General features: G+C 46.2%; 1 protein-coding gene across 1 annotated transcript; it reads left to right on the forward strand.

Annotated features, from left to right (window-relative positions):
- Nucleotides 1-1,152: 1,152 nt before the first annotated feature.
- On the forward strand, nucleotides 1,153-10,241 carry LOC139241356 (probable G-protein coupled receptor 139). The gene is made up of 2 exons (XM_070869964.1): nucleotides 1,153-1,219; nucleotides 9,331-10,241. Exons 1-2 carry the CDS (start codon nucleotides 1,153-1,155, stop codon nucleotides 10,239-10,241), a joined length of 978 nt encoding a protein of 325 aa, XP_070726065.1.
- Nucleotides 10,242-10,502: the final 261 nt, after the last annotated feature.

Consider the following 10,502-nt stretch of genomic DNA (forward strand, 5'->3'; position numbering starts at 1 on the left):
TACAGACCCTCAAACTAATACAGACCCTCAAACTAATACAGTCCAGCAAACAAATATAGTCCATCAAACTAATACATTCACTCAAACTAATACAGACCATCAAACTAATACAGACCCTCAAACTAATACAGACCATCAAACTAATAGAGAACCTCAAACTAATACAGTCCATCAAACTAATACAGTTCATCAAACTAATACAGATCCTCAAACTAATACAGGCCCTCAAACTAATACAGTCCATCAAACAAATACAGTCCCTCAAACTAATACAGTCCCTCAAACTAATACAGTCCATCAAACTAATACAGACCCTCAAACTAATACAGCCCCTCAAACTAATACTATCCATCAAACTAATACTCTGGTGTATGTAGCACAAAGATCACTGACTACACACGGTCTTGTGTAAATCTAACTGCTGTGACCTTCGTCCTTTAGTGTTCAGCTCCAGACTGCCTTCAGCCTTATATAGCACCTGTTGTAGTTACTACCACGGTTTCCCAACACAGCCCCCTCTGTGGTGTGGCATCGTGGACCTTATAATTTTGATGGACTGTATTAGTTTGAGCGCCTGTGTTAGTTTGAGGGACTGTATTAGTTTGAGGGTCTGTATTAGTTTGTGGAGCTGAATTAGTTTGAGGACGATTGACACAAATGATTCACTTAAATATTTTCATTGAATGGCTGCATTTAAGGAAGGCTGCTCCATCCTAGGTTGCAGTTGAGTAAAATTGAGGGGGCACTTGAACATTTGGAATGTAGTTTCTGAATGGCCATAGCAGAGTGAAAGTCATCAGTGGATCAATATCATATCTAGATATGGGCCTGATGTTGTTTCAAACAACAATCTGTTGCTGGCAGGATATAGAAGGCAATCTTCATTTGTTAATGGATATAATCAGAATTGTCCTGTCTTTGTTTTTTCCAATTTCAACTCCAAATGTATTCCATCACAACAGGGACTTTTCTCCAATGTCGTAATCTGTTTGTTCAAATTATAACAATAACCAATTTGAGCGATGTCGTAACCTCAATGTCCCTGTGGTGATTCTGCAGGGTATAAATTGAATGCTCTGGATTGTATCTCCACAGAGTATAATACTGGGAGATTGCCTGCAGAGCGAAGGGGCACATCGCCTCACACAGAAAATGTATCAGACTGTTAGATTAGCAAGGCAAATATGCTACATGATCATTGCCGTCACCGGCGTTCCTGGTAAGTGACTATAACCATTGAAGTTGTGTAAATCTCTGCATGGCCTGGTCTCTGGTTTTGCTCTGTGACTGATAATGTTAAATGTTGGTGTAGTGGTCACTGTTATACAGACACACGATCAGTGATACCATTCTATGAAGTCAATTGTGCTCAATTACATCTGCAGTTTGATTCCTTTGTCTCATTTGATATAAACATCTGCTTGCAACTAAGAGGCTCATTGAATTATCAAGTTATGCCTTGAGTGGAACATCGTGTAGTTGTAACAGTCCTCAGTGCAGCAACTCTCTGAGAGAAGGTTTTACTGGCAGTGTGTGTCACTGTAGGATATACTGAGTGTGGGTCACTAACCGGTGTGGAATACCATACCCGAGTGACCATGTTTTACTGAAAGTGTGAGTCACTGCAGGATATACTGAGTGTGGGTCACTAACCGGTGTGGAACACTATACCCCAGTGACCATGTATTACTGGGAGTATGTATAACTGTAGGATATATTGAGTGTTGGTCACTAACCGGTGTGGAACCCCGTACCCCAGTGACTGTGTATGACTGGGACTGTCTGTCAGTGTAGGATATACAGAGTGTGAGTCACTAACCAGTATGGAACACAGTACGCCAGTGAGCATGTATTAATGTGAGTGTGTGTACCTGTAGGATATACTGAGTGTGGGTCACTAACCAGAGTGGAACAGTGTACCCCAGTGAACATGTATTGCTGGGAGTGGGTGGCACTGTAGGATATACTAAGTGTGGGTCACTAACCGGTGTGGAACAGTGTACCCCAGTTACTATGTATTACTGGGAGTGTGAGTAACTGTAGGATATACTGATTGTGGGTCACTAACCGGTGTAGAACACCATGCCCCAGTGACCATGTATTGTTGGCAGTGTGTATCACTGTAGGATATACAGAGTGTGGATCACATACCGGTGTGGAACACCGTACCCCAGTGACCATGTATTACTGGCAGTGTGTATCACTGTAGGATATACTGAGTGTGGGTCACATATCGGTGTGGAACACCATACCGCAACGACCATGTATTACTGGGAGTGTCTGTCACGGTAGGATTTACTGAGTGTGGGTCACTAACCGGTGTGGAACACCGCATCTCCGTGACCATGTATTACGTGGAGTGTGTGTTACTGTAGGATATACTGAGTGTGGGTCACTAACCGCTGTGGAACACGGTACCTCAGTGACCATGTATTACTGGTAGTGTCTGTCACTGTAGGATATACTGAGTGTGGGTCACTAACCGGTGTGGAACACTGTACATCAGTGACCATGTATTACTGGTAGTGTCTGTCACTGTAGAATATACTGAGTGCAGGTCATTAACCGGTGTGGAACACAGTACCCCAGTAACCATGTATTACTTGGAGTGTGTATGTCTGTAGGATAGACTGAGTGTGGGTCACTAACCGGTGTGGAACACAGTACCCCAGTGACCATGTATGACTGGGATTATGTATCACTTTAGGATAGACTGAGTGTAGGCCACTAACCGCTGTGAAACACCATACCCCAGTGACCATGTATTACTGGGAGTGTGTATGACTGTAGGATATACAGAGTGTGAGTCACTAACCGGTGTGGAACACAGTACCTCAGTGACCATGTATTAATGGGAGAGTGAGTCACTGTAGGATATATTCAATGTGGGTCACTAACCGGTGTCGAACACTGTACCCCAGTAACCGTGTATTACTGGGACTGTCTGTCACTGTAGGATACCAGAGTGTGGGTCACTAACCAGTGTGAAACACTGTTCTCCAGTGATCATTTACGCGGAGTCAGAGGAAATGTATTACCACGGATTGAAAATTGGCTGGTTACCACAAAGCAGAGAATCTGGATAAATGGATCCTTTTCAGGTTGGAAATCGGTGGTTAGTGGAGTGCCAAAGGGATCGGTGCTGGGAACACAACTGATACAATATATATAGATGATCTGGAAGAGGGGACGGAGTGTAGTGTAACAAATTTGCAGATGACACTAAGATTAGTGGGAAAGCGGGTTGTGTCAAGGACACATCGAGGCTGCAAATAGATTTAGAGAGGTTAAACGAATGGGCTAAGGCTTGGCAGATGGAGTACAATGTCGGAAAGTGTGAGGTCATTCACCTTGGAAAAAAAAACAGTAAAAGGGAATATTATTTGAATGGGGAGAAATTACAACATGCTGCGGTGCAGAGGAACCTGGGGGGTCCTTGTGCATGAATCCCAAAAGGTTAGTTTGCAGGTGGAGCAGGTAATCAGGAAGGCGAATGGATTGTTGGCCTTTATTGCGAGAGGGATGGAACACAAAAGCAGGGAGGTCCTGCTGCAATTCTATAGGTTATTGTTGAGGTCGCACCTGGAGTACTGCGTGCAGTTCTGGTCACATTACTGAAGGAAGGATATACTAACTTTGGAACGGGTACAGAGACGATTCACGAGGCTGATTCTGGAGATTAGCGGGTTAACTTATGAAGATAGATTGAGTAGACTGGGTCTTTACTCGTTGGTGTTCAGAAGGATGAGGGGTGACCTTACAGAAACATTTAAAATAATGAAAGGGATAGGCAAAATAGAGGCAGAGAGGTTGTTTCCACTGGTCGGGGAGACTAGAACTAGGAGGCAGAGCCTCCAAATACGGGGGAGCCTACTGAAAACCGAGTTGAGAAGGAATTTCTTCTCCCAGAGGGTTGTCTATCTGTGGGATTCTCTGCCCAAGGAAGCAGTTGAGGCGAGCTCATTGAATGTATTCAAATAACAGATAGATAGATTTTTAACCAAAAAGGAAGCAAGGGGTTTGGGGAGCGGGCAGGTAAGTGGAGCTGAGTCCACGGCCAGATCAGCCATGATCTTGTTGAACGGCTGAGCAGGCTCGAGGGGCTAGATGGCCTACTCCTGTTCCTAATTCTTATGTTCGTATGTTCTAGTATATGTGTGGAACACCACACTCCAATGACCATGTATTACTGAGAGTGTGTGTCACTGAAGGATATATTGAGTGTGGGTGACTCACCGGTGTAGAACACCGTACCTCAGTGACCATGTATTACTGGAAGTGTCTGTCACTTTGGGATATACTGAGTGTGTGTCACTAACCTGTGTGGAACACCATACCCCAGTGACCATGTATTACTGGGAGTGTGTGTCACTGTAGGATGTACTGTGTGTGGGTCACTAACCAGTGTGGAACACCGTACTCCAGTGACCATGTATTACTGGGTGTGTGTCTAACTAATGGATATACTGAATGTGGTTCACAAACCGGTGTGGAACACAGTTGCCCAGTGACCATTTATTACTGGTAGTGTCTGTCACTGTAGGATATACTGAGTGCAGGTCACTAACCGGTGTGGAACACAGTACCACAGTGACCATGTATGTATGTATCATTTTAGAATAGACTGAGAGTGGGTCACTAACCGCTGTGGAACACCATAATCCCATTGACCATGTATTACTGGGATTGTGTATGAGGGTGTAGGATATACAGAGTGTGCATCGCTAACCGGTGTGGAACACTGTACCCCAGTGACCATGTATTACTGGGAGAGTGAGTCAGGGTAGGATATACTCAGTGTGGGTCACTAACCGGTGTCGAACACTGTACCCCAGTGACCGTGTATTACTGGGAGAGTCTGACACTGTAGGATATACTGAATGTGGGTCACTAACCGGTGTGGAACACTGTACCCCCAGTGACCATGTATTACTGGGAGTGTATGACACTGTAGGATGTACTCAGTGTGGGTCACTAACCGGTGTGGAACACTGTACCACCAGTGACCATGTATTACTGGGAGTGTGTGTCACTGTAGGATAAACTGAGTGTGGGTCACTAACCGGTGTGGAACACCGTACCCCAGTGACCGTGTATTACTGGGAGAGTCTGACACTGTAGGATATACTGAGTGTGGGTCACTAACCGGTGTGGAACACTGTACCACCAGTGACCATGTATTACTCGGAGTGTGTGCCACTGTAGGATAAACTGAGTGTGGGTCACTAACCGGTGTGGAACACCATACCCCAGTGACCATGTATTACTGGGAGTGTGTGTCACTGTAGGATATGCTGAGTGTGGGTCACTAACCGGTGTGGAGGACCATACCCCAGTGAACATGTATTACTGGGAGTGTGTGTCACTGTAGGATGTACTGAGTGTGGGTCACTAACCACTGTGGAACACTATACCCCAGTGAACATGTATAACTGGGAATGTGTGTCACTGTAGGATATACTGAGTGTGGGGCACTAACCGGTGTGCAACACTGTACCACCAGTGATCATGTATTACTGGGAGTGTGTGTCACTGTCGGATATACTGAGTGTGGGTCACTAACCAGTGTGGAGGACCATACCCCAGTGAACATGTATTATTGGGAGTGTGTGTCACTGCAGGATATACTGAGTGTGGGTCACTAACAGGTGTGGAACACCATAACCCAGTGACCACGTATTACTCGGAGTGTGTTTCACTGTAGGATATACTGAGTGTGGGTCACTAACCGGTGTGGAACACCATAACCCAGTGCCCACGTATTACTCGGAGTGTGTTTCACTGTAGGATATACTGAGTTTGGGTCACTAACCGGTGTGGAACACCATAACCCAGTGACCACATATTACTCGGAGTGTGTGTCACTGTAGGATATACTGAGTGTGGGTCATTAACCGGTGTGGAACACCGTACACCATTGACCATGTATTACTGGGAATGTGATCTCGGTAGGATATACTCAGTGTGGGTCACTAACTGGTGTGGAACACTGTACACCATTGACCAAGTATTACTGGGAGTGTGTGTCACTGTGGGATATACTCAGTGTGGGTCACTAACCGGTGTGGAACACTGTACACCATTGACCAAGTATTACTGGGAGTGTGTGTCACTGTGGGATATACTCAGTGTGGGTCACTAACCGGTGTGGAACACTGTACACCATTGACCAGGTATTACTGGGAGTGTGTGTCACTGTGGGATATACTCAGTGTGGGTCACTAACCGGTGTGGAACACCATACCCAGTGACCATGTATTACTGGGAGTGTCTTTCACTGTCGGATGTACTCAGTGTGGGTCAATATTTATTCTACTTCCGCTTCTGAGGCGTACCCTCGGACTCGAGGATGACTCGATTCCATACAAACAATTATTTTCCAGAGTGCTGAAGAGTCCAATGCATGACCTGCATTCTCTGTCACAAATGGGGCAGACGCTGGTTGAACTAACGGCAGTGTGGGGTGCCCGGGTTGCTGCGCACTCCTTCCGCTATCTACGCTTGGCTTCAGCTTGCTCTGGGCGATAAGCCTCGATGTGCTCTGCACCGCATGGATGCTTTTCCTCCACTTGGGCTGTCTAGGGCCAGGGATTACCAGGTATAGGAGGGGCCGTTGCAATTATTAAAAGAGGTTTGGAGTGTGTCATGGTAGGTTTCCTCTGCCCAGCTGTGGCTCGCTTACAATAACGAATCACCGTGTGGAGCGTTTGCTTTTTGGATCTAATGTCAGGCATGCCGACGATGTGGCCCATCCAAAGGAGCTGATCGAATGTGGTCAATGCTTCGCTGCTGGGTGTATTAACCTGACCGAGAACACTGATGTTGGTGCGCTACTCCGGCCAATTAATTTGCAGGAAATTGCGGAGACTGCGTTGGTACTTCTCCAGTGCTTTGTGGTGTCTGCTGTAAATATTCCATGTCTCTGAACCATATAGGAGGGCCGTGTCGACCATGAGCTTTGTCCTGGGTTTGAGGTCCTGGTCTTCAAACACATTCTTCCTCAGGCGTCCGAAGTCTGCACAGACACACTGAAGGCAATGTTGGACTTTGCCATCAAAGTCTGCCTTTGTTGACTGTAGGCTCCTGAGGTCTGGAAAATGGTCCAATTGTACAGTAAACCCGAGCATCCCTGAAACTCGCAGCGGATGGCGAATTTCCCTGCGCCTATCGCCGCTGATACATTCTGAGTGCCCCATTTACAATTTAATTCACTCGCCATTCACACTGGAAGTCGTCTCGCCCTCACCGGCTTTGGGCTGGGAATGAAAACCCTTGCAGGTTGCTGATCCTGATCCAGACCCCAGTGCACTGCCCCTGCTGAAAGTACAAGTGCTGGACCTCTGGTCTGAACAATATTCTATCTCCACTCTCCAATGGTCCTGGTATGGGAGCTCGGATGGTCCCTTGCTATGCTGCCTTTTCTTGGGATACAGGGAGCCTTCGTTGTTCCAATTCTACTCCGGTCCCCTCCTTCACATATTGTTCAGGTACATTGATGACTGTGTTCGCGAAATTTTATTTTATAGCCATGACGTGGAAAATGTCCCAACTCGCACAAAGTCATGATCACCGATCACCTCAGCTCTGTGCTTTCTGACCTACATTGGCTCCCGGTTAAAGAACGCTTCGATTTTGAAAATTATCATCCTTGTTCACAAATCTCTCCATGGCCTTGCACCTCCCTATCTCTATAATATTATTCTGCATCATAACCCCTCAAGGTATCTCCGCTCTTCAAATGCTGCCCTTTCGAACATCCCTCATTATACTGCTCAACCATCAGTGGCCTTACCTTCAGCTGTTTAGGCCCTAAACTCTGGAAGTCCCTCCTTAAACCTCTTTTACCCAAGCTTTTGGTCATGTGCTTTAATTTCTTATTTTTTATCTCGGTGTCCCATGTTTCTGTGTTGTCCTGTTAAGACTGTTCTGAAGCACCTTGGGATGTTTAACTAAATTAAAGGCGTGATATAAATAAAAGTTATTGTTATTATTATTAATAATATAGTTATTATTAATATTATTAATAATAATAATCATTATTCTAATTATGCAGTCAACCTTGCTTCTAATTTACGCCCCTCTCTCTCCTTCACATGTTCCGTCTGACACTACCCTCCCCTTCCTCGACATCTCTAAGTCCATTTCTGAGGACAGGCTCTCGACAAATACCTCCCATAATCCGGCAGAGTGCTCCAGCTACCTTGATGATATGACCTCTCACCCAGCTTGCGGGAAGGACTCTATTACATTCTCCGAGTGTCGCTGCCTTCGTTGCATCTGTTCCGATGATGCCACCTCCCACACCAGTGATTACAACATGTCTTCCTTTTTCTGAGCTGAAGATACCCGCCTTCTGTGGTCCTGATCCTGTGGGCCTGTAACCTGGTGTGGAATGGGTAGGAGAGGAGGGAGGAGGCAGAGTCATGGAGACAGTGACCAGTTGAGTCAATAACTCGGGCTGAGGGGCTACAGTAGTGGTGTGGTTTCCCGGTCCCCGACCCCCACTGGTTGATTATCTTCCTGCAGTGACCATGCACTGTTCAGCGAAGGTTCACCAGGCTGGTTCCTGAGATGAAGGTCTTGTCTTATGAGCAAATGTTGAGCAGTCTGGGCCTATAATCGTTGGAGTTTAGAAGAATCAGCGGTGATCTTATTGAAACGTATAAGATTCTAAGGGGGATCGACAGGGTAGATGCAGATAGGGTGTTGCCCCTCGTGACGGAATCTAGAACTAGGGGTCATAGATTCAGAATGTTCCCGATGTTGGGGAAGTCCAGAACCAGGGGACACAGTCTAAGGATAAGGGGTAAGCCATTTAGAACCAAGATGAGGAGAATTTCTTCACTCAGAGAATTGTTAACCAGTGGAATTCCCTGCCACATGGTGTTGTTGATGGCAGTTCATTGGATATATTTATGAGGGAGTTAGTTATGGCCCTTACGGCTAAAGGGATCAAGGGGTATGGAGAGAAAGCAGGAAAGGGGTAAAGAGGGAATGATCAGCCATGATCTTATTGAATGGTGGTGCAGGCTCGAAGGGCCGGATGGCCCACTCCTGCACCTGTTTTCTATCTTTCTATGTTACCATTAATGTTGCCGACCCGCCCGCTGGGGTGGCTCGGCTTCCCTCCCACTGCCCCGTCTCTGCTAAACTGGGAAGTAGCGGGTTGGAGTTAGGTTGCATTGGGATGATATACGTTACATGTTAACTCCTGAGCCGATGTCCACCCAGCCGTTTTTGTGCGAAATGACAGGCCTTACTGTCTGGGCTCAGTCACCGACAATGTGTGACCAATAATTGACTGTCTCTTTTCCCTTCTGTTTATTACAGTGAATTTAGTGGCGATTGTGGTCCTGTCCCGGGGAAAGTGCGGTCTGTCCACCTGCACCACTCGCTACCTGGTTGCCATGGCAGCGGCGGATCTACTGGTGGTCATCACTGCGATCATACTGTACCGGATCAGTTGGTATTATTTCCCGTGGTCTTTCCTGGGTATCACCCCTGTGTGTCGCGTTATACGTCTCCTGTCCTGTGTAGCCACTGACTGTTCTGTCTGGTTCACCGTCACTTTCACCTTTGATCGATTTGTGGCCATTTCTTGGCAGAAGCTGAAAACCAAATATTGCACCGGGAGAACTGCGGCTGTGGTCCTGGCAACAAGCTGCATTCTGCTCTGCTCAAAAAACATTCCTCACTACTTTACAATTGTACCTGGATATATAATCGACAATGTTCAGTGGTTCTGTTATTCAATGCCAGCCTATTATACTGAGCCCGGATGGCTGGGATTTGACTGGTTTGATACGGTATTAACCCCACTGCTCCCATTCGCTGTAATTTTGTTGCTCAATGCTCTGACAATCAGACACATTTCAGTGGCCAGTCGAGTCCGGAGGGGTCTGAGGGGTGAGAGCAAGGGGGGGAATGGCAGTGACCCAGAGATGGAGAGCAGGAGGAAGTCTGTCATTTTACTCTTCACCATATCCGGCAGCTTCATACTGCTGTGGCTGATATTTGTTATAGAATTCTTATATTATAGCATTGCAGGAATACATCCCGATGATTACAATGTTTCTTTATATACCTTTCGACAAGTCGGATATATACTGCGGAATTTAAGTTGCTGCACAAACACATTTATTTACGGGGTGACCCAGTCCAAGTTCAGAGAACAGTTGAAGAGCGCGGTGAAATATCCGTTTACATCGATTATACAATTAATTAATAAACAGAACAACTGAGCACTGGCCAGAGGCGGGTCCCAGTGTTTCCAGTCCAGGAATATAATATTTAGCCCCAGACTTCCATCCCCTGAATTACACCAGGAATGGCTGGTGATCTAATAATACACCCAGCGACCTGTTTAGGACACGGCACTATTTCTGATTGACATGTCCCACCTTGTCTTTCTGGTCAGCACCACGAGCTTGTTGCATTCTGTCAGAGTTCTTCTGTAAAGGGTCACTGCAGCTATTTAGTGAAGGAATTCATTGCAGCTTCCA

The sequence above is a fragment of the Pristiophorus japonicus genome, unplaced genomic scaffold (genome assembly GCF_044704955.1).
Source record: "Pristiophorus japonicus isolate sPriJap1 unplaced genomic scaffold, sPriJap1.hap1 HAP1_SCAFFOLD_105, whole genome shotgun sequence".
Lineage (NCBI taxonomy): Eukaryota > Metazoa > Chordata > Chondrichthyes > Pristiophoridae > Pristiophorus > Pristiophorus japonicus.

Coding starts and splice junctions, on each gene's coding strand:
- LOC139241356 (XM_070869964.1), top strand. CDS start 1,153: ATGTATCAGACTGTTAGATTAGCAAGGCAAATATGCTACATGATCATT. Junction 1,220..9,330: donor TGCCGTCACCGGCGTTCCTG/GTAAGTGACTAT, acceptor TGTTTATTACAG/TGAATTTAGTGGCGATTGTG.